This window comes from Cavia porcellus, unplaced genomic scaffold (assembly GCF_034190915.1).
Source record: "Cavia porcellus strain 051 isolate PalLab524CR breed Dunkin Hartley unplaced genomic scaffold, mCavPor4.1 scaffold_26, whole genome shotgun sequence".
Taxonomy (NCBI): Eukaryota; Metazoa; Chordata; class Mammalia; order Rodentia; family Caviidae; genus Cavia; species Cavia porcellus.
In genome coordinates, this window is record NW_026947509.1 from 21,124,146 (window position 1) to 21,147,466 (window position 23,321).

Sequence of the window (23,321 nt, forward strand, 5' to 3'; positions counted from 1 at the left end):
AAGTGTTCCCTTAGGTCCCAGCTTCTTGCTCTCCCTAGCTCGGTAGAAACTCTGAGAATCGTGGGGCCTTTATCATTGCTGTAACTAACGTGGCTACTTTCTTTTTATTTACCGCGGCACTGAAACGTAACGAGACCTTATTCTCGAGTCGTGAACCCTGTTAGAAGAAGGGGGAGGTGGAACCACCGCGTGACCCGGAAGCAGAAGTGACTTTCCTAGGGTGCTGGGAAGCGGCTTCTGTGTCCGCAGCGGGAGACGCACCAATTTATCCGCTTGCAGCCTCAACCAGGAAAGAAGATGCTAATTAAAGTGAAGGTGGGAGAATTTTCAAAACAGTGGTACCGGGCTGGCCTCTGCGCCTCACGGGAAAGTGGGGACAGCAAAACACGTTTCGCCTGATCTGAAGGGCGCTGACAGCTTTGGGATGCCGCGCGGGGCGCAGTGGGAAATAGGGGACCCCCCCCCCCGAGAGCATTGAGAGCTGCGAATTAGCCCGGCTTGAAGAGCCTAGGGTCTCTGCAGTCTGCTTTCTTGCCCGAACTGCCAAGACTCGAAGGAAACTGCTTTTGTCCAGCTCTCCCTCTTTTTCGAACCCCTGCAGCCTTAGAGAAGGCCTAGGGCTTCCTCGTCTCTTGGATTCTTGGAAAAACCTCTGCCCTCCATTCTTCATTCCCAGGTTACCTGCTTATCTCAACCCCTAATATAGGTTGCTTCGAGCACAGCGCTAAAATATTTAGACTGGGAAACGGGGCCCTCCCAGGGACTAGGCCAGGAGACTTTGCTGGTGTAGTTGGCAGTGTATGGTATGAACCAGCCTTCTCGAGCCAATCGAGAACCAGCCTCTCACTTCTTTGACTAAATCTAGTTAGTTACCTATCTGCTTTTTGAAACTTTATAGACAGAGGGGAGGAAAAAACCGAGATAACTGATGCAGTTTAACAGTAGTTTACCCTTTTTATAACTATTTCGTCAGCTGTTTTCTATATATAATAGCAGTTGGGGGGGGGTCGTATTTTTTTCTGAGACAAGGTCTCACTGTAGCCCAGTTCAGCCTCCAGATTACTGGGATTGAGGGAGTGAACCACCACATCCTACTCTATAAAACAGTTCTTAAATTTCTCCTTGCGATCCTTCCAAAATACCTCTTAGTAAATGTTTGAGGCCCAAAAGCATGTAGAAGCTTATTATTTTGTAAATTTTGAGTGGTGTTCTCTAAAAGAATTTATGGATTCCAAGCACCATTTTAAAAATACAGAAAATAGAGTGTATGGCTAAGTAAGGGGATTGCTTGGTTCATTTTATATTGCACACGTGTTACTAGTCCTTATGTATTTGTTCATGTGATGCATTGTCAAAATTTTGAGAAACACTAACAAATGCTCATGCATTTTCCTGTCTCCTTACATGAAATCTTATTACTGTGCTTTTGCTGTGTTTGTTTGATTGTTGTGTTTTGTTTGTTTGAGACAGTGTCTCACGATGTAGCCCAGGTTTGGTTTTCAACTAACAGCAATCCTCCTGCCTCAACCTCCCAAGTGCTGAGATTAGGAGGATGCACCACCACATCCAACTTTCACTGTGTTTTAAACATTATTTATTATTACTGCTGGAAATTGAACCCAGGGTCTTGGTACTGAGTGACATCCCTCGTCTTACTTATTTTTTATTTTGAGACATAGTCTTGCTAAGTTGCCCGTGCTGGGCTTGAATTTGTGATCATCTTGCCTCACCTTTCCAGAATGTCCTCATTTCTCAGCCTCCCAGAGTGCTGGGTTTATAAGCCTGTGCCACCATTCCCAGCTAAAGATTTTAATTATTTGAACTCACAGTAGGAAAATTTAGCCGTGCCCTTTTTAAACAAAACAACTTACTATGCATGATGCACTCTTGATATTTTTTTATTTTAAGTAGGTTCATTAGTCATCAATGGGTTGAAATCTACAGTTTAAATAATACAGTGTTTCAAGCCAGGCGTGGCAGTGAATGCCTATAATCTCAGCACTCAGGAGGCTGAAGCAGAATTGCTATAAGTTGGAGGCCAGCCCTGGCTACATAGTGAGTTCAACGCCAGCCTGTACTCTAAAAATAAAATAAATAAATACAGTGTTCCAGATCAACTTCTCAAACTTCACAGTGCATAAGAATTGCCTGTGGATTCATTTTCAAAGAAGTAGAGGAAAAAAAAAAAAAGAATTGCCTGTGGGTCTTTCTGAAACACTGCTGCTTTTGTGCGTTGGATGAAGCACAAGAATGTGCATTGTAAAAGCTGCAGGAGATGCTGGTGCTGCTGAGCTGTGCTTCAAACAGCAAGGTTCTAGATTTTATCTCTTTGAATCTATTTTTATTTTCTCATTGTTTATAATTTCTGGTCTTCTTTCTTTGGTCTTTTTCCTTTTTATCGGTACCGGGGATCAAACTCACGACTGCCTGCTTGCAAGGCAGGTGCTTATGCCGCTGAGCTAAATCCCCAGCCCCATCTGGTCTTCTTTCTTGCACCTTCTATTTTCTAACAGATCTGGCTGTCCTTTATCCCTTTACTTTTTTGCTGCATGTCTTTCTTTTCCTTTTTTTTTTTTCTCCCTGCTTTTTTTGAGACTTGTTCTCACTACGTATTCAGGGTGCCCTTGAACTTACTATGTAGCTCATGCTGACATCAAACCTGCAGTAATCTTCCTGCCTCAGGCTTTTAAATGCTAGAATTAGAGCTGTGTTCCACTACTCCTGGCTCTGCATTTTTTTACATTAAATACATATGGAAACAGTTAGTTAGCTTTTAATTACAATTATAAATAAGTTAGTTTTTATTAGGGTTCTTTGTGTATTATTTATACATCAATTTTCATCTCTATAGTAGTTTACTCCTTTCCTTTCCTTTTTTAGTATTACTGGCCTTGAACCCAGGGTGCCCTGAGCTATGTCCTCACCCATTTCTATGTATTTTTTATCTTGAGATCAAATCTTGCTGTTGTCTAAGTTGAATCTAAACTTGTGATCTTTCTGTCTTGGCCTCCAGAGCATCAGGGATTACAGCTATGTACCATCACATCTAAATGTAGCTGACTTCTTGCATATGTTTCTGTAATCCTTTACAGTTAAATCTTTCCTGATTTAAATTTTGTCACTTCATCTGTATGATCCTGCCATAGTCATCTTACCAGTACCTGCCTCATGTTAACCCCATTCATCTTCCTGGTATCCGGACTATAATTCTTTACTTTTCACTTTTATAGGACCTCATTTTTTTTTTTTTAAACCACCGGCACCAGGGATCGAACTCACAACCATGTGCTTGCAAGACAGGCGCTTATGTAGGACCTCATATTTTTAATATGAGACCAATTTCTGCTTATTTTTCTTTCCATTCCCATTATTGTCATTCTGGTCTTTGGTTTCATCTATATCTTTGTTTCTCTGTGATATGCCAGGTTTTCCTACTGCCATATCTTCTCTGAAGTATATAGTCTAAACTGAAACACAGCATACAGAACCATAGTGTGCACAGCTTTCTTAAGCTCCTTTTTCATCCTGTTACGCCCTAACTCTAGACCCTGCATTGGTTTCCTGTTGCAGATTGATTACTTTGGCAAAGTTGTCTTTGCTGTGTGAGCCCATTTGTCTGTCTGTCTGTCTGTCTGTCTGTCTCTCTCTCTCTCTCTTTCTCTCTCTCTCTCTGTATGTATGTATATGTATATATTTCCTCCCCCAATACTGGATTGAACCCAGAGCCTTCACACTGACCCACATTCCAACCCTTTTTATTTTTTATTTTGGACAGGGTCTAGCTAAGTCACTAAATTGCCCAGGTTGGGCATATACTTGGAATCCTCTTACCTCAGCCTCCTAGAATGCCACCATGTCTGGGAATAGACACAGTTCTTAAGAGTTCAATTGAATGAGATTTCTGTTCTGTTTTTCTGAGTCAGATTTTCTCTATTATAGTGCAGGCTGGCCTCAAACTTACGGGCAATCCTCCTGCCTCAGCCTCCTGATTACAGGAATGTGCCATTACACCTGGCTTAGTAAAAAATTTTAAAATTTATAGTTACTCAGATTTATGCTGTTGTTAAAAACTCATTAAGAGCCAGAGGCCAGCCCAGGCTATATAAGCGAGTTCAAGGCCAACATGAATTTGGAAACCTGCCTCCAAAAATATATATTTACCACTATCCCTCATAAGTTCATAGGTTAGTTTTGCTTGTTCTAAAATTTTATGTAAATGAGATTAAACAATATAGGTTGTTGTATCTAGCTTCTCCCAGTATATCTTTGTTTCTATTGTTTGTCCCTTCTTATTACTGAATAGTGTTCTGTAAGATGATTGTATCACAGTTTGTCCATTTCATTGATCAGCATTTGAGTCATTTCTGGTTTCTGCTTATTATGAGTAAGATTTTTCAGAACATTGTTATACAAGGCTTTTTGTAACAACTGTTCTCATTTCCTTTGGATAAATACCTAAGAACAGGCCAGGCATGGTCATGCATGCCTGTAATTCCAGCATTTTGGAGGCAGAGGCAGGAGGATTGCTGTGAGTTTGAGACTAGCGGGAGCTACATAATAAGATCCTGTCTCAAAAAATAAAACAAAATAAAAAAAATCCTAGGAACAGAATTACTAGATCATGTCATGGATACATATAACTTTAAAAAGAAATTGCAAACTGTTCTCGAAGAGATTGGACCATTTTACCTTCTTTCCTATAATATCTGGCTTACCTAATTCTCCCACACCAACTTTTGCAGATCTCAGTCTTCCGTGTTTCTGGGTCTCATCCCAGTCAGTCTTAAACTGAGGAATATTAGTTTTCACTCCCCGTCACACTTTGTCATTGGCCCTTGTTTTTGGATAGTAATGCTCAGTGTGATACTTTCTTCTATATTAATTTCTTCTGTTTTATAACACATTATTTCTTGGTTGTAAATCTTCAATTGAAGAAGGTTGTTGAGAAGGCTGAATTGCTTCTTTTGCATCTCTCTAGTGCATAGGGCTTTGTTAGGTTTAGGTTCAGCATAGGTTGTTAAATAGCATCGAATATACTGCCAGGCCAGAATGATCATATTTTGAGCAAAGGAATTCAGATTGACATGAATCTGATGAAGAATGTTCTGTAAACTGAGTACAGTGGTATACAACTGTAATCCTAGCTATTTGGGAGGCTGAAAAACTTTTAAATTTTTTATTTTTCGGGGGGTGATTTGAGACAGGTTCTTGGTGTATGGTCCAGGCTGGCCTCATAGCAGTCCTTCTGCCTCAGCCTCCTGAGTGCTGGAATTACAGGAGTGTTCCACCACATCGGGCTAGGAGACTGATAGTTTCATCCATACAACAAAAAAGAGAGGGGCCTGTGTACCTTTCACCAAGCTTCAAAAGTTACCATCTCATGGACAGTCTTATTTTACTTATTCGTAAAACTCCCCTTACCTGGTTTTTTGAAGGGAAGAGATAGCACATGTCTGTAGTCCCAGCTCTCAGGAGGCTGAGGCAGGGCAATCACAAGTCTGTGCCTGCCTAAATGATGTAACACCCATCCTGTCTCAAAATAACAAAAATAAACTAATTCTTAGGAGGGTTAAATGTGATACATGTAAGACACTGGGCATGGTTTCTCTTATATAGTAAATGTTGACTATGATTACAAAATGATCATCAGTACATTTGGTCCTTCTACAAATATTTATTGACTGCTTATATGTCAGAAACTATGCTTTGTATTTGGATTAGGAAGATAAATTGAACAATCTTTGTCCTTTAGGAAATTGGAATGAAGTTGGAAACATTAACACTTAAATTGCTGCAATTGGTAATAATGTAAGTCTTAATAAAGTGCATTGAGGATAGGTCATGGCATCATACAGGAAGAGATCTTATCTAAAAGGTCCATGAAGTTTGGAAGATTGAGAGACAGTAACCTGAAGCTAAGAGGTGGCCCTGGTTGGGCCTGGTGGTAGACACGGGAGAGAGTGCTGTGGGTTCGAATCCATCCTGGGCTACAAGGCCAGCCTGAACTATGTAGTGAAATCCTATCTCAAAAAACCATAAAAGAAATGGCCCTGAACAAGATAAAACATGGTATATTGGTGGTCTGGATCATTAGACTAGGTAGTCTTTTTTTTTTTTTTTTTCAATGCTTAGATCAAACCTATGAGTTTGTACATGTCAGGCAGTCTACTACTGATCTACAGACCTTACTTTGTCGTGAACAGACCATTAAGAGCAAAGAAAGATGGCAGATTAGATTCATTACAATGTAATGTTTATAACTTATACAGTCACGACAGTTATTGCATTTAGATATCAGCTGTCCTTAGTATATGGAAGAAGTTGGAAGATTAGAGTTGTGTTTAGAGATTTAAGTATCTAGAATGGGGCTGGAGATTTAGCTCAGTGATGTAAGTGCCTGCCTGGCAAGCATGAGGATATGAGTTCGATCCCTGGTACAAAAACAAAAAATGTCTAGAACATATATGAACAAATGCAGTGTTAAATTCTGGAGTTAAAAGATTGGTCAGGGAGCTAGGTGTGGTAGCAAACGCTTGTAGTCCCATCACTCAGGAAGCTGAGGCAGGACGATCTTGCAAGTTTGAGACCAGCCTGAGCTACAAAGTGAGTTTAAGGCCAGCCCGAAATGGATAGTGAGACCCTGTCTCAAAAAAAAAAAAAAAAAAAAAAAATGGTGAGGGTTATTTCTGGTATCCTTTTATGAAGGCTGATTTTTAAAGTTGAATTTTTTTTTTTTTTTTTTTTTGATCCTGGGGATTGAACTAATGATCTCTCGTTTGCCAAGCAGGCACTAATGCCACTGAGCTAATCCCTGGCCCCTAGAGTTGATTTTTACACTGAAACAAAGTCTTTATGACTGTAAAGAATGTTTAACTTAGGACATCTTCATTGTTATATACCCTCCCCACCCCTCAAATACCAGTGTTTCACTGATAATGAGCATAGAAGCAGAAATAGACCCTTACTGTGAGATTAAAAGAAATGCTTTGAAATTCTTTTTTTCCTGGTGTCATGAATTGAACTCACGGCCTTGAAATTGCCAGGCTGGCACTGTGCTGCTGAGCTACATCTCCAGCCCCTAAGAGAAATGCTCTGAAATTATCCACAGCCAAACATCAAGAAGATTGAATCTAGAGCCATAGAGCTCATTATATACTAAATAAAATCAGCCAGGTATGGCAGCACACACCTGTAATTCTAACACTGGGTGGCGGGGAGGAGGTGGGGGACGAGGGAGGTAGGATCACTGGGAGTTTGAGGCCAGCCTGAACTGTGTAGTAAAACTCTGTCTCAAAGAAAAATTGGTAATTTTGTTTGTTTTTTGTTTTGCCAATCACTATTTAAGTCAGTATGGTGATTTCCCCAAAAAGCTAAAAGTAGAAATTCCATTTGACCTATCTATTCACCTTATAGTCATCTTCGGAAAGAGTTAAAGGTATATGGCAATGATACATGTATATCCATGTTTATAGCAACATAACTCACAATAGCTAAATCTTTGAAATGGCCTATATGTTTGTCAGTACATAAGTGGATTAGGAAACATGATATTTATACCCAGTGAAGCGCAACTCCTCTGCCAAAAAAAGATAAATTTGAGGCATTTGTAAGAAGCTGAAACTTTAGACCATAATGTTAAGTGAAATCACAAAAACAAGCTTAAATATCACATACTATCTTTTATATGAGAAAGTAAGTGACTTAAAGTAAAAGAAAAGAAAGTTAATAGGAAAATGGAGATTTATTTTTTGGAAATGGGAAAAGTACTGAGACATGGAGGGAGGGGAGAATGAGAAAAAGAATTCAGATGTGTTTTGAGCATGTGTAAACACTCTATAATCAATGAAATCACTGTGCAATGCAGACAAGATCATGTGCATTCAGGCTGGTGTGGGCCTAGTACAATGCAAATGTACTAATAAAATTGTTTTTAAAAGTTGTTGAATGTGGTGGCTCACACTTGCGATCTCAGCACTTAGGAGGATTACTGCAAGTTTAAAGTCACCTTGGGCTATATAGTGAGACCCTGTCCCAAAAACCAAAAACGAAAGAACTAAAAAATTATTTAATTGTCCACAGCTGTTGGTGGTTCTAACACATGCTTGTAATTCCAGTACAATGGGTAGCTGGGGGTGGGAGGATCTCAAATTGGAGCCTAGGTCGAGCAATTAGGAGCTTAAGAAGACCCTTTCTCAAAAGCTGCTGAGGATTTAGCTCAGTGGCTTAAGTGCCTGCCTGGCAAGCACGAGGTTATGAGTTCAATCCCCGGCACCAAAAAAAAAAATAATAATAATAAAAAATTTAAGAAGCCCTGAAACTAACTCAGTGTTAATCCCCATTAGTGAAAGGGAGAAAAAAGAAACCACAGCGTGAAATTGTTTGCTGAGCACAAGTAACCTGATTCTCCAAACCAGAGTTCCTGGAAGTCAGGTGTGTTGGTGCTCACCTGTAAGAACTCTGGAAGCCTTGAGTTGAGACCAGCCTGGACTACATAGTGAATTCAAGGCCAGCATAAACTGCATAACAAGACTCTGTCTCAGTTGCTGGAAACGTGCATCTCTCAGAAGAGAAGGACAGGAAGTTTTACCTAAATATTTTGTTTTTAAATGTAAGACTTACGAGACCTTCATCTGTTTCAGACGCTGACCGGAAAGGAGATTGAAATTGACATTGAACCCACAGACAAGGTGATGTATGCCCAACACTGCTCTCTGCCCTTCTTGCCACTACCCTTCCTCAGAACTGCTTAGGAGCCTAGTGGGTTCATTCCTATTCTGTCTGCTCAGCCCCTGTTATGTCCATTTCCATGGTTCTGTCCACCAACAGCCTTTAACACTTTGTGCCTCTTAAGGTGGAGCGAATCAAGGAGCGTGTGGAGGAGAAAGAGGGCATCCCGCCACAACAACAGAGGCTCATCTATAGTGGCAAACAGATGTGAGTTTGGAGGGAGCGTGAGGGCCCATCACTCTTGGTTTTGTTTTGTTTTGTTGTTTTGTTTCTTATGTCAGTGTTTTGCTGTAGTTCAGGCTGATCTTAAACTCACTGTGTAGCCCAGCCTGGCCTCACACTCAAGGCTAGAGACCAGCCAGAGCAAGCTTATATGAGCTGAGGAAGCATATGCTGGAGGTGTATGGGGTTTGCCTCTTTGTTCTTTTGTGTTGTCTTGTTTGCTTCCTTTTGCAATGCTAGGATCAAACCCAAAAGCCCTTATTAGTGAGCTACATCTCTGGCTCTATATGGTTTTTTTTCCCCCATTCCCTTACCCTGCTTTCAATACCTCCACTTGTGTTTCCTTGTTAATAAATGAAGATGTGCCAGTGCAGTGACACATACCTGTAATCTCAGCACTCAGGAGGCTGACACAGGAGGATTGCTGTGAGTTTGAGGCCACTTTGGGCTATATAGTGAGTTCAAGGCCAGCCTGCACTACATCCCAAGACACTCTTAAAACCAGCCCCTCAAAAGAAATAAACCAAGGCTGAATCATGGGTCTATTAACTGTCATATTTGTCAGGAAACAGTTGATATATGATATGTAAATACCTAATTTCTATTTACAGGTTATTCATTGCTAATACTATAGTAGTATTTTTTTCACCTATGTAGAAAATTAAAATGAATAGACAGGGGTTCGTAAAAATAAGACAGAATTCTTTTCTCATCCATATTCCCAGAACAATCCATGAAAGGTTAAACATCCCTACTCTTGGCCGGGCGTGGTAGCTCACGCCTGTAATCCCAGCACTTGGGAGGCTGCGGCAGGAGGATCCTTGCAAGTTCGAGACCAGCCTGGGCTACAAAGTGAGCTCAAGGCCAGCCTGAACTGCATAGTGAGACCTTATCTCAAAAAAGACAAAAAAAACAAAAAAAACCATCCCTACTCTAGACAATATTTCTAATGCCTTTTCCCTCACTGCAGGAATGATGAGAAGACAGCAGCTGATTACAAGATTCTGGGTGGTTCTGTCCTCCACCTGGTGTTGGCTCTGAGAGGAGGAGGTGGTCTCAGGCAATGAGAAGTCATCCCTCCACTTTACCTCCTTGCCCTTTGCTCATAGTGAAGCATATATTCTCACACTGGCTGGGACACCCAAGCCATTGCCCCCTGTCTTGGATGCCCAGTCTTGTGTGTCTACTGGTGAGAGACTGCGAGGATCTCAGGATGCAGTGTTCCTGGCCCAAAAGGCACTTTGCTGGCTATTGGGTTTTAATTTGCAGTCCTGTGTGCTTCCCTGTCTTACGGCTGTGTCCCGGTTGTCAATAAAATATTTCCCAGCCTGCTGAAATCTCCCTTCTGTTGCACAAAGATAACTGAAATAAAATTGGGCCCAGTGCTAACCAGTTACACCAGTTGGAAGAAGTAGGCCAGCAGAAGGCCTGGGGCTCAGAGACAGATTAGCAGACTCCAGCCAAGATGCTGGGGCCACCTCTCCCTGGATCCTGAGAGCAAATTATTAGCACCTCTTCCTGACTCCATGTTACTGTGTTGGTAGCTTGAAATCAGCCATGGTAGGTATTACAGGAAATGAGAAACACTAGGAATCAGACTCCCTCTTCCATCTGGTCATGATGCATCTAGCAACTTAGCACTGATAGGTTCTGCCAGCCTGGGTTTTAGCTACATCCTCCCAACTTGGAACCAGACACAGAGAAACAGTTTATCTCTCCAAGGGTAATTTGTAAATTCTTATTCCAGAGTTAAATCTCCCACTCCCTTTTTGCGGTTGAAGCCCTTTCCAATCCCAAGACTCCCAACCACCCAGCCCCTCTACCTCCAGCCCCTAGTAAATGTCTCCTGTTTTACACAGGCAGATGCTCCTTCAAATTAGTGGTTAATAAGTCATTTTGTCCACCTCCCAGCTCCCCCAGCCAGAACTGAAAAGTAGTCCTATTTCTTTGTTCTCCTTTAAGAGCCTCTATACCGCCAGCCCCAAGAAGCTCTTCCATGGCTGCGTGAAAGGCCCTCCCTTTTGTCTCCCTGTCTCTCATTTTCTCTATGCCACTTCAAATTGAGTGCCCAAAAATAATCATTAAGGACAAGAGAAACCATAATACATTCTCCTATGTACCTTTGTTAGACAAGTGTGCTTTGATGAAGAAGGCTTGAGGGGCTTGCCTACAGACATTTTTTAGGGAGGAGGGCAGATTTTATGCGTTGTTTGAGATAGGGTCTCAGTTGCCCAAAATGGTTACCAACGAACTTCTAGATACAAGGGACCCTTCTGCCTCAGACTTCGGAGTAGCTCAACCTACAGGCAGGGAATACTGCATGTGGATGCAGACACTACACTTTAGGGATGGAATATTGCTGAGAGCGCTGCATTTTACATTCTCAAGATGCTGATGTGGAAGAAAGTGGAAACAGTAGTAAGCTAGGAAGGGATCATCTCTTAATTAGCAAGATAAAGTGATACACATACAAGAGGTTGGCCTTAAACTGGAAGTGCTAGCCCACACCTGTAATCTCATCACTACCCAGCTGAGGCAAGAGGATCCCAATTTCAAGTTTAGCCTGGACAGTTGACCACTTTAGCAAAAGGTTCTTTAAAAAAAAAAAAAAAAGTATGACACGGCCTCAGTGCAAGGGCCCAGGGCTCAAACCACAGCACAAGAATAAGAGGCAAAAGAAAGTGTCCAGTACTTGGCTTCTCTAGCAACACTGAAAGCGAAGTAGGCTAAAGAAGAGAAGACACATGAATCCTCTCCCAGGGAACCCTGGACCCTTAGGAAATCTGGTCCCTTGTGCAGTGGTCTTGGAACCTTCTCGCCCAGCGCCAGGAGGCGCTCTGGCACTGCTGCACAGCAGGCTCCTGAGCCTGGCGTGGCGACGCTCTAGCAGTCGTTACTCAGTGGTCGACCTGCGGGCCCCGCGGCCGGTCTGCAACTGTACTGTGCTTAGGCTAATGGGTGAGCGCCAGCTGGCTCGCGCCCTGGAGGCATGTGATGGCCAAGCTCCCAAAGTTCGCAGTTTTTGATCTGGGTAAGGGACGAGCCAGGGGTCTGATAGGGCGCTTTCCCGAACCTCTCCCCCGCGGCAGCACAGCCCCTGCGCCCCCAAGACCGAACCTTCCCTCCTTCCTCCGCAGATTACACGCTCTGGCCTTTCTGGGTGGACACACACGTAGACCCTCCGTTCCACCGGAGCAGGTGAGGCAGGGATAGGGAGGACCGGGGCCGGGTGGCGCCCGGCCGGCCGGGACTGAGACTTCCCTCGCCCTCTGCAGCGATGGAGCTATACGAGATAGTCGAGGTCAGAGTGTCAGGCTGTACCTGGAGGTGCCTGCTGTTCTGGACCGATTGCAAGGCCTTGGGGTGCCCGTCGCGGCCGCTTCACGGTAAGCAGAGCAGCTATTAACGATTGCTGCTAACACTGAAGATGAATGCACGCAGAGACTTCATGTAACACCTGTATGCAGAAATTTAGGAGATACATCGTGCAACTGGTGCAGGCCTCCCAGCTACTTGGAAGACTGAGAAAGGAAGATCTCAGGTTTCAGGTCAGCTTTGGCAATTTAACAAGACCTACAATATAAAAAGGTCTAGGGATGTAGCTATGTTAGTCCCAAAATTGCCCCCGAAACAAACAAACAAAAAAAAAGGTGCAGGAACCAAGAGAGTGAGAACTAGAAAGGGGTGGAAGAGAAAATTAAGATGTCTTTTCTATATGTGCCAATTCCATACAGTGAATATAATGATTATAAACTACCACTATGTACTAATAAAAATTTTAAACACAGAAATGGAAGTTTGCAAATATTTGTACTGGCCATCCCCAGTACTTTTTAGTGTTCTGTATTGTTTTGTCTTTTTGGTCTTTGAGACATGGTTTCATTATGCAGTTCAGACTGGCCTTGGACTCATTTTGTAGCCCAGGTTCACTTCAATCTCCTGGTGGTCCTCCTGCCTCATCCTCTCCAGTGCTGTACCTGTGTGTGTCAGAAAAGAGCTTATCTACAGTGTGGATTGTTTCTGTGTCTGTTGTGAATGAGGTGGTTGTCCTGAGATGCCCCGACTAGGGTGTGAGACTTTTAGAGTAAGTACATTTTTATTGAGAGAGATAGCTCCTGGGAGACAGGAGGGGTCCTGATTGTGGGTCACCCTAGAGTGCTGCATTCTACACCGGTGATGCAGGCTGAGATGCAGAGGACATGAAGTCTCTCACTGCATGATTAGTGGTACATTCCCAAGGCACACTTCTTTTTAGGGAGTAAAGACAGTTTGGTTGTAGGGACGATCTTTGAGGTAGTAGGAATGAAGTGGCCCATTTAAGAGGAGCACTTCTGGCCCAGCCTGGGCTGCGGGCAGTAACAGCAGTGGTTTCTCTGCAGTTGACAATGATGTCACCTTAAAAGTGACATGCAAAGGAGGCACAGGCCCAGACCCTGAGCTCTGAGAGCCACCTTCCTGGAGCAAGGAGGAGGTGTGGGGTGCCAGCCCAGTGCAGACGCATAAGAGCCCAGGTCCAGGTCACCCATGAGTGACTTCAGTTGACTTCAGGAGGGGTAAGCCCAGGTGACCCAGGCTGCCAGGAGGTACTGGCCAAGCAGAGGAGGGGAGACCTATGCAGCGGGAAGAGGGAGAGGTGAAGTTGGCCCTCAGCAGGACTAAGGTTCACTGTTCCAGCCAGAATGCCTCCTCTTGCCACATTGTAAGGGTGCCTTGTCCCTATTGCCGTACTTTCCGACCTGACTGAGCTTGGGGCCCACAGCACACAGACTAGAGAGAATGAGAATTGCTGGTTCCACTGCACAGGCTGGAGAACTGGTTTCCAGCTGCCTCCACCAGCCCTTTCCCTAAACACCATGGATGCTTACTGTGTGCTAACCAAAGCATAGGGATGGCTCTTGAAGCTCAGGTCTAGAGTGGGAAGACATTTAGAGAGTAGCAAGGCAAATTGGACAGCCAGTGCTTCCAGAATTGAAGCAGGTGCTCTGACTCAAATGTTCAGATCAGGGTGTTGGTTGGGTCAGCCACCCTGGAGGCTTGCAAAGAAAGAAAAGACTGGAACAACAACTGGCATAGACCCATGAAACAGTATTCAACCTGGAGTTTCAGTGAGGCCATTCAAAATGTGAAGCACCAATATGGAAGTGCTTCATAACATGGAGGGAACTTGCAGCCTAACACATGAAGAAAGCCAGCCTACCAGGACATGTGCTTTGGTGGATGAGGAAGTGATAAAAAGGAACCAGGCACTGGGCAGGGTGGCTTAGGATTGATTATGCTTTGAAGCTTAAAGCCTCTGAATGTGAATTACATCATACTTAAGATGACCAGGCCTCTGCTTCCCTCCTGGCTCTGAAACCAAGCTCCTTTTGCTTACTGGGGCATTCTAAGAAGTAAAGGTGCTTTCTCTAGTTCTTGAACAGCCTTCAGCAGAAAGAATGCAGACTCTCTTGTCCAGTGTGACTTCTATTTCTCAGCCCAGACTTACCTCTTCCCCTTTTGCTGACCTGGGCTTCTCACTGGTAGGCCACAGTCAGGGCAAGCTTTACTCATGTAAGTGGCTGCTTAATTTCTTGGCTATATGTCTTATTTTCAGGACATTGACAAGGCAGATGAACTGATGGCTGACATCTCAGAACAACACAACATGGCCCAGCAAATCTCAGATGCTGTTTCTCAGCCTCTGGGCTTTGGAGATGATACTGAGGTGCCTACGGCAAGTGCTCACAGAACACTGGAGAAAGTGTGGGACTGGCCAGAAGGAATGTCCTGGAGAGGCTCTTGGCACAGGTTGGGGAAGAAACTGCAAAGGTGTTATGTTTGGAACTGGACATGTCCAGTCTTATCAGGTTTGTCATCCTATATCTAGGATGAATTTTTGGGAGAATTACAGAGGCTGTATCAGGAGGAATTGGCCTGGGAGTTGTTCAATGTGGAGACAAGGAAGAACCACCCCCTGTCCAATTGCCCAGTGTACCTTCTATTCATCTGTCTGCAGGGCCCAGTACCCAGGGCTATGCATTGTCTTCAGCACTTGTGTGAACCTGGAGAGATTTGGGGTAGAATGATTCTTCATTGCACATTAGAGAAGGTCCCAGTAGAAGGCTACTGCTGTAGTCGTGCAGATTGTTGACTGCATACTGGTTTGGACTAAAGGGAGGGTGGCAGAAATCAGATTCCAGCCTGCGCTGCACACAGCAAGCTGCACAGCCTGCTTTAGGGCCCCAGAAGCTATTAACTAGAGGGACCTAATTTGCATAAAGGTGCAGTGGGAATGAACAACCAGCAAGCAGAAGACCACACCTTTAGGTCATTTGCTGCAGAGATAATCCAAGCATCCTCTAGGGGTCAGAGCAGGGCATACCGGGAAAGTGCTGAGGCTCTAACATGTCTTTGTTCTCTGGCTGTCCTCTCCCCAAAGCTCCCAAAGCAGGTAAAGACCAAGAAAAACTAAAGCAGGTGGCTGAATGGCATCCTCAGGAGTCTGAGCTTCTGTTCCTAAGGCTGCCTGCACTGGTCTCTTTGCCTCCAGTGCTGGTGCTGGGCTACTGAAGCAGAGCTGTTTTGAGTGTTTCCTGAAGTGGTGCCTTGACGCTGTCTGAGCAAAGGGCATCTTACCCTCCTCTATCTGACAAAACTCTGAAGTTAAAGGATCATGCTGTAGAAGGCTCCCCTGAGTGCCTTCTTCCCAGTAAAACTGGGTAGATGCATCCCACATGTCTGTACTGTTTTTTCCACATCTAAGACTTACATCTTTTATTTTTTAGTATTTTCTTCGACCTGTTCTTTGAGCCTTCTTTCAAGCCTTGAATAACAATGAGACTAATGGAATGGGGTTGGAACATAGCAACAAATAGTTTTTACAGTATTTCAGCCTGCGCACCTTTCACCTTGCCTGTACTAAGCTCGAGGCAACAGCCATCCTTACTTCTCTGTGGAGCCATCTCTGAGTCTTCCTCATGGTGCTCCTTTAGTCCTGCCTCTCTCAAGACAGCCCTTGGTTTACTATCTGTTTTCCTTCTTGCAAAGTACACTTTCAGGGGTAGGGAGAAAACACTTTCAGGGGCAGGGCAGGTAGCTGGGCTTTATCCAGAAACCATTCTTGATTGCCTTTACCACTAAAAGCCTTGGTTAGATCTCTGTGACTTCTATGTAGGAAACTAGTGGTGTAGGACCTGACTCCCACATTATTTCCAAAAAGATTAACTTGACACTAACATGAAGGAGTGAGAAGGAACCAAGGCACTAAATACACCCTGGCAGTCATTGTGAAGACCAGCTGATGCCATCACTTTGGACTATGGAAAATAGAACCATAGTCAGAATGAAACCACCAGAGTGTCAGCCCACCCACTCACTGTACATTAGAGAACAAAGGCTTTAAAATGAGATTTATGTAAGTAGAGTTTGTAAAATCCAAAACCAGGTGTTGAATGCACTTGAACTACCAACTTGCCTGAACAGATGCTAAGATTACTGGGTACAAACTCAGAGCAGAAATCCACCTATGACCCTAGAATTTTCCACTGATTTCCTTTAGGAAACAATATCATTGACCCTATCTGATAAAAGCATGTGAAAATTGGATTTATTTTGGTTGTCAAAGATTTGTCAGCCCAAACTCTGCTTTGATCCTCTCAGCCCCTTGCCTCAACCACTTGTAGCTCATTCCACGGTTTGTGGAGGAATCAGAGGATTTGTGGTGTTGGGAGCCTGTTGCATGACCTCAAGGAGTTTCATCTCATAGCTGAGTGCCTCAGGCTGAAATTTGAGCACCCAGGGGTCCCTTATGATGTCCAGCATGGTGGCACGCTTGGCAGCTTGGCATAGCATCTGGAGGATCAGGTTCTAGGGCAGAGGAGAAAGAGGTCTTGACTGAGTTTGCCCTTGTTATGTCACATAGGCACTGAGCCCTAGGCCTACAAATCAAGCAGGACACCCTCACACCACTCTGCTGAGAGGGAGTATAGGCCTGGTTTTATGCTTGAGGAAGAGCAAGGCATTCCCTGCAAGAGAAGAAGATTGCCCAGGAGGGCAATCCCTTGCATAAACCCCTTCTGGCCTAAAGGGACAGAAGCTGAAACATGTTGATCAATCATATGTAAGGTGTAAAGACCAGGAATTGGCAGGAAGCCCTCCCCACTCCTGCAGGAAAAGGGCTACAGTATGAGATGGCTTGGACATTGTTGGAGGAGCCTTCCCCTGGGGACCAGAAGCCTAGGTAGATCATCCCTAAGATTCTGCCCTCCTCAGAGAGCCAGCACCTTGCACTCTTGGGAGATGGCATAGTTAGGCGGGAAAGTGACCTCCTTCTGAGTCCCTCTGAGCAGCTTCTTGAGATTGGTGTCATCAAAGGGCAGATGAGCCACCATTAGAGTGTAGAGGATGACACCCATGCTCCAGGTGTCAGACAGGAAAGGATTGTAGGGCAAGCCTCGTAAGATCTCCGGACAGGAATAAGCAAAGCTTCCACAGTAGGTCTGACTGAGGTGGGAAAAGATACTCCCTCGGTGGCCATCGCTCTGGCCAGTCTGCGTAGAAGACACCATCTTGGCGAAGCCAAAGTCTGAAATCTTCACATTCTCCTGCTTGTCCAGCAACAGGTTTTCCAGCTTTAAATCCCTGCCAGTAGCAGAAAAGGTGATGATCAGGTTGAGAATGCTTACTGTGAGACCAGGCAGTGTAGGGCCTGGAATCAGTGGCTAGAAGTGAGAAAAGGCAAAGTACAAGAGAGATCCTATTATGACAGCATAAGTGAAAGAGTCATGGAACTAAGTGCAGAGTCAAAGTGGAGATATGATGCTAGTGAACTACTTGTTCACTGCACTCAGAGTGTATTTACAAGTGTCCTGAATGAGATGGTTTCAACTGGAGTAGATAAATGAGCCTCCACCTGGAACAGGGAAATCAAGAGAAGGAAGACAAGAGGACAGAAATTGCAGTGTGTATAACCCCCTTTGAAGGCCCCAGGACCCCAGTCTGGGTAGTCACGCCCTCACCGGTGCACGATGCCCTTGCTGTGCAGGTAGGCCATGCCCAGGGTCATCTGGGAGAACCACTTGCCAGCAAGGGGCTCAGAGCAGGCCCCATAGCGCTGGATCCATTCAAGGACGTCACCACCCTGAGCCAGCTCCAAAATGATGTACACTCGAGATGTGGTCTCAATGGCCTGATAGAAGCTGATGAGGTACTTGTGCCGCAAGATTTTCATTACCTGACCCCAGAAGAGGCAACCATCAAACCTGGGAAAGGAGAACCCTGGCTGTACTCCTAGCCCTCCAGTGTCTTCCCACTGTTATTTTCTTCAAACTTTGCAACAGAATCGGCCCCTCCTCTTCTAAGTGTGGGGGGCCAGTGGCCAAACCCTATTTATTCTTTTAGGGGGCTGGAGCTGCATGTCTGTGTGAGAAATGGGTTGAAAATATACTAAGGAAATATGTCTGCCTAGAGAGATGTTCAGTTCTGGTGTAAGGCTTTTGGCTTCACAGACCCAACCATACCGTTCTGAGAATCCTCAAGTGTCCCAGTACTGAACTGCAATTCCCCTCCATCCTCACTACTGACCTGTAACTCTCGGGGCAGGAACTTGTTAAGGTAGTCGTCAGAGGCCTTCTTCTTAGAGATGATCTTGATAGCCACCATGACCTTCTGCTTTGTGTGGTAAGCCTCATAGACGGTCCCATAGGAGCCAGTGCCAATGACCTTGCCCACCTTATAATTGTACTCTTCCAGGACAGAGCGATTTGAAGTGGCATTTGGCACTGCCTCTAGGCTGTCTCCCTTCCCCATAGCATCAGGCTTGTCAACAGAGGTGTGCTCTGCTGCTTAGGAGCCTGTGTCCTGAGAGGACAATGCCTTGGGCCACAGAAAGCTAGGGTACCACAGTGAAGTTAGTGTCCAGGTGCTTGGCTGTACAGTCACACAAGGCTGGATGCTGGGCTGAGCCCCACTAAGAGTTTGAAGGAGCAAATAAGAGAAGCCTTTCTTTCTGTCTCCACTGGCTGTTGTTACTTCTTCCCCTTGGATATGGAACTCCACAAGGTCTCAAATTCCACACACATCACAATCCCCATCTCACCTACAAATCATCACCAAGTGTGAGCATGAAGTGCAGTTTGGAAAAATCCTCCTTCCCAGAGGAATGTTCTGCAATGTGGTGAGATGTTACTGTGGATCTTCTTTATTTACTGATTTGACTGAATGCTTTGCAGGTCTGTACAATGTATAAATACTAGGATACAGTAAAACTGTAAGGTCAAGAGACCTATGATCCTAGATTTTTTTTTGATCCTAGACTTTATAATCCAGTATGAAATCACAAGTGTGTTTTAGCTTGTGTCTAGATGTCCCTCCAAATCCCTCATAGGTTCATTGATGATATTGTCAGAGGTGTTTGCCTCTAGGGTGTGAGATTGAGAGTAAACTTGTGATATACTGGATTAGTGTTTAACTGGTTCTGAGTGTGGCTAATGGGAAGGCCCACTCTGTATGTGGGTGGTATCACCCAAAGCTTATAGCCTGGATGGGATTTAAAAAAAAAAAAAAAAAGAGGATGGGGCTGGAGATTTAGCTCAGCGGCATAAGCACCTGCCTTGCAAGCAGGCGGTCGTGAGTTCGATCCCCGGTACCAGAAAAAAAAAAAAAAGGATGATGCCTGCTTCCTGCCTGCCTTGCCAAGAACTGTGTTTCCTCTGCCATGCTCTTCTGCCATGCTGCCCTGTGTTGGAGTCAGCTATCAACTGAAACCTGTACATGCGGGTATATTTTTGCTGAGCAACAAAAAAGCAAAACTTTAAAAAGTATTAAAGAAAATGCAAGGTATTAGAGCATATTCTAGTAAGTTAACTTTCACATGCATTCTGGCTTTCTGTGTCACTGAATTTTTGTATTTTCTTCAGCACTCCAGTTAGTCCTCCACTGAAGTTGAATCTCTCTGTATATCCTATTTTTTAAAAATATTCTTTCGGTTTGAGCCAAGTCCTTGCATAGGAAATACTGTACCACTAAGCCACATCCCCACCCACCTCCATCTATACTTTAATTGTAAAGTGGGTTTTATCTGTGTCCAGATTTTCTTACTAACGCAAAACTCAGAGCTATTTACAGAGCTCCCAGTGAAAGTGAGCAACTCCTAGGGAAACACCTCCCTCAGCAATGTGGACTTGTACTTTCTCACTAGGTTTTAGGCTTTTCTCAGTGATAGGGAGAGATTTAGGCAATTCTCTCATGGGAATCTCCTCATATAGGAGCAATACTGGGTACCAACACTGATAAAACCAATGAGTGGCATTATAAACAAGCTTCACAGAATCCAAACATCCTGAGATGCACAGCATATGTTTTCTTTCAAGGCTAAGATAGGGTTAAAGACCCAGCCTAGTTCTAAGCATTTCTAATGGTTGGGACAGTGCACATTAAAGTCCTCCTGAAAAATACTTTCTGGTTCTCGAGTTTCTTGGAAATTCTGCAATATCACATTTTTCCTTAAGGATTTCATCCACTCACTAGGTTTCATTTACTACATTTGTGTTCCCTGCTCCTGGTCTCATCTCTACCACAGATGCCCATCTGGAGTTCCAGATTCAGTGTCCCCTGGCTTACATCACACAGACATATTGTCCCAGCCACCTCAAACTCACTGTGTTCAAAATCAAACTCCTCATTTTCACTCTCATGTTTCCCTTTTACAATTTCTACTCTAGTTGTCTTTTTGTGTTTTTAAGACATAGGTTCTCGGGGGCTGGAGATTTAGCTCAGCGGCGTAAGCACTTGCCTTGCAAGCAGGCAGTCGTGAGTTCAATCCCTGGTACCGATAAAAAGGAAAAAAACAAACAAACAAAAAAAGACATAGGTTCTCAATACGTTGTTCAGGATGGTCTTGTACGACCATTAGCTCAGGCTGCCTCAAACTCATGGTGATCCTCCTGCCTCAGCCTGCTGAGTGCCCATACTACCAGGCATGCGCCACCATGCTTACAAATGTTCTTGCCCTCCTCTTCCAGTTTTGTGGCAGTGCTATAAAAATTCTAACCTTGATAGTCAACTTAGAATTCAACATAATACAGAGTGGGGAGCCCCGAACAGAGGGAGATGAATTCTCTCGTCCCAAGAAGAAATTAAGGTGACTTTCCAACCATCTGAGGTCCCGCCACGATTGGCTGAGGTCCCACTGTGACTTGCTGGGGTCCGGCTGCGACTTGCCAAGCTGTCCCAGGTCCCGCCGCTTCTATCACTGGAGGCACAGTTACACTGAGTTCGGGAGTCAGCAAGCCCAATGGAGGGCTTAGTTGGCAGGGTGCCTATATCAACCTGTGGTGAGTGACAAGAGTGGAGCCATTTCACAGAAACGGGGGCTCCAGCAGAGGACATTCTGGGACTGGGCAGGACTGGCAAGTACAAGGGGCAGCAGTAACTTCAGTCAATTGTTTCCTTCCCAAATGGGATTGGTGGAGTGAGCTAGGCCTGGGTCACATGACCAGGCTGAGACCCAATAGGTATTTCTTTTTTTTCTTTTTTTCTTTTTTTTTTTGTCTTTTTCTTTTTTTATCGGTACCGGGGATCGAACTCACGACTGTCTGCTTGCAAGGCAGGCGCTTATGTCGCTGGGCTAAATCCCCAGCCCCGAGACCCAATAGGTTATCCAAAGTCAAGTCCCTGCAGTGGTGGCGCACACTAACTACACTGGCCCAGTGGGGCCTCGAAGCTTTGGCTGCTCTGGAAGGGAGGCAGCACAAAGCAATACAGTAGTGCAGGTCACAGCAATTTTACTGATCTGGAGGGGAGGGGCCAGCATATGCTGTCCCTGTCTGCAACTCACTAGCACACGGCAGTGTGAAGGGTCATCTAGCCAGTATGTTCAGAAGAATTGTAACCAACAAAGAAAGAAACTGGGGCCTCCCAGAAGCAAAAAAGATGAGAAGAGGAAGTAACAACAAAAAGTCCCCAAGCCCCAACCCTAAGAACATTGACCCAGGACAGGTAAATACAAAGGAGAATGAGAACAGCAAAAAGGCAATATCAGACACAGTGCCCGTGGACCTAAAGAGACATATTCGGAACCTCATAGATGAGTACAAAAGTGAAATATTTAGCCAAATAAAGCAAGATATAAGAAAATTAATAAAAGAGATACTAAGCACCCCTCAAGCAGACACAGATGTCAGAAGGGAGGAACTCAAACAAAGGAGAGAACCATTTGGTGATGAATATAAAAAATATATAGAATACATGAAGCAGATTCAAAGAGATCATCAGGAAATTAAAAGCTCTATGGAAAGATGGCAAATCAGCTTGAAAGAAACTAAGGATAGATTATCCAAACTGGAGGACAATTTTGCAATGTGGGAGTATGAAAGGGAACACTTTTTAAAAATAACAAGGAAATAAGCAGTAACAATACAAAGGCTGGAAGATAACGAAAGGATCTATAATTTGAGAATAAAGAATGTGAATGAAGATACAAACAATGGAACTACAAAGGTTATTCACAGAAAATAATTAAGGAAAAGTTCCCAAACATAGGAAAAGGAAATGATATACTGATATATGAGGCATACAGAACTTCAGCCATCTACAACCAAAACAGAGCTACACCCAGGCATATAAAGATCCCAGAAATTCAATATAAGAACCGAATTATCAAAAGCTGTTAGAGACAAGAAACAGATAACCTACAGAGGAAGGCCCATCTGAATAACAGCAGACTTCTCGACACAAACCATCAAGTCAAGAAGAGCCTGGAGCAAAATATTCCAAGCCCTGAAAGAAAATAACCTCCATCCCAGATTGATATACCCTGATAAAACTGTCTCTAAAAATTAATGGAGAGGGGGCTGGGGATTTAGCTCAGCGGCATAAGTGCCTGCCTTGCAAGCAGGCAGTTGTGAGTTCGATCCCTGGTACCGATAAAAACAAAAAAGACAAAAAAAAAAAAAAAAAGAAAGAAATTAATGGAGAAACAAGATGCTTCCAAGACAAAGAGGAACTTGGGAAATTTGCAACCACCAATCCAACTCTACAGAGAATACTGCAGGGCATTCTAGAGAGAGAGAAAAGTACCAGGATTCCAGGAACAGTGGCAGAGAGGCTTCAATGAATGGAGCAGAAAACAGAATGAAGAAGATAAGCAGACAACTGTTGGCAAAAAAAGAGCATAACAGAAATGAGGCAGAATATGTTATTCAAAACATATCATTCATAGTATCAAGTACGAGAGTATAGGCAACTACACTGAAGATGACAAGACTCTACAATACACGTTCTGGTTTGACAACTGCTGGTTTTTGAAGTTCTATACTATATACAAAGTTGTGTTTTTATTAATACTGTTATGTACTGATATATTCAATTATACTATGTTTGATGATAGAGCCAAT

The 23,321-nt window shown here is 44.0% G+C and overlaps 3 protein-coding genes across 6 annotated transcripts; 2 read left to right on the forward strand and 1 right to left on the reverse strand.

The window, feature by feature from the left end:
* The first annotated feature begins 46 nt into the window (after positions 1-46).
* Positions 47-10,286, forward strand: Nedd8 (NEDD8 ubiquitin like modifier). The gene is made up of 4 exons (XM_003474430.4): positions 47-315; positions 8,640-8,687; positions 8,852-8,934; positions 9,920-10,286. The coding sequence occupies exons 1-4, from the start codon at positions 298-300 to the stop codon at positions 10,014-10,016; spliced, it is 246 nt and encodes an 81-aa protein (XP_003474478.1). The 5' UTR covers positions 47-297; the 3' UTR covers positions 10,017-10,286.
* A 120-nt stretch (positions 10,287-10,406) lies between these two features.
* On the forward strand, positions 10,407-20,381 carry LOC100713025 (magnesium-dependent phosphatase 1). 3 transcript variants are annotated; one of them, XM_063236870.1, is made up of 4 exons: positions 10,407-11,907; positions 12,087-12,147; positions 12,225-12,335; positions 12,417-12,740. In XM_063236870.1, exons 1-4 carry the CDS (start codon positions 11,694-11,696, stop codon positions 12,472-12,474), a joined length of 444 nt encoding a protein of 147 aa, XP_063092940.1. In that variant the 5' UTR covers positions 10,407-11,693; the 3' UTR covers positions 12,475-12,740. The 3 variants fall into 3 exon arrangements, 2 of the variants coding, with proteins under 2 accessions (XP_063092940.1, XP_013012813.1); XM_013157359.3 differs by having other exon boundaries at positions 11,694-11,980; XR_010043356.1 differs by lacking the exon at positions 12,417-12,740 and adding an exon at positions 14,543-20,381 and having other exon boundaries at positions 11,799-11,980.
* Positions 16,513-18,735, reverse strand: LOC100713300 (testis-specific serine/threonine-protein kinase 4). 2 transcript variants are annotated; one of them, XM_063236864.1, is made up of 4 exons: positions 18,511-18,735; positions 17,946-18,160; positions 17,211-17,568; positions 16,513-16,794 (listed from the first exon to the last, which is right to left on the reverse strand). In XM_063236864.1, exons 1-4 carry the CDS (start codon positions 18,733-18,735, stop codon positions 16,612-16,614), a joined length of 981 nt encoding a protein of 326 aa, XP_063092934.1. In that variant the 3' UTR covers positions 16,513-16,611. The 2 variants fall into 2 exon arrangements, with proteins under 2 accessions (XP_063092934.1, XP_005005677.1); XM_005005620.3 differs by having other exon boundaries at positions 17,211-17,607.
* Positions 20,382-23,321: the final 2,940 nt, after the last annotated feature.

Bases quoted from the DNA above. Each gene is read 5' to 3' on its own strand.
- LOC100713300 (XM_005005620.3), bottom strand. From the start codon at position 18,735: ATGGGGAAGGGAGACAGCCTAGAGGCAGTGCCAAATGCCACTTCAAAT. The intron at 18,161-18,510 runs GTCAGTAGTGAG...TTCTGGGGTCAG, and splicing joins TCCTGCCCCGAGAGTTACAG to GTAATGAAAATCTTGCGGCA. The intron at 16,795-17,210 runs GTGCTGGCTCTC...CCTCTGCCCTAG, and splicing joins CCATCTCCCAAGAGTGCAAG to AACCTGATCCTCCAGATGCT.
- Nedd8 (XM_003474430.4), top strand. The intron at 8,688-8,851 runs GTGATGTATGCC...GTGCCTCTTAAG, and splicing joins ACATTGAACCCACAGACAAG to GTGGAGCGAATCAAGGAGCG. The intron at 8,935-9,919 runs GTGAGTTTGGAG...CCCTCACTGCAG, and splicing joins ATCTATAGTGGCAAACAGAT to GAATGATGAGAAGACAGCAG.
- LOC100713025 (XM_063236870.1), top strand. From the start codon at position 11,694: ATGAATCCTCTCCCAGGGAACCCTGGACCCTTAGGAAATCTGGTCCCT. The intron at 11,908-12,086 runs GTGAGCGCCAGC...CTTCCTCCGCAG, and splicing joins TACTGTGCTTAGGCTAATGG to ATTACACGCTCTGGCCTTTC. The intron at 12,336-12,416 runs GTAAGCAGAGCA...ACCTGTATGCAG, and splicing joins CCCGTCGCGGCCGCTTCACG to AAATTTAGGAGATACATCGT.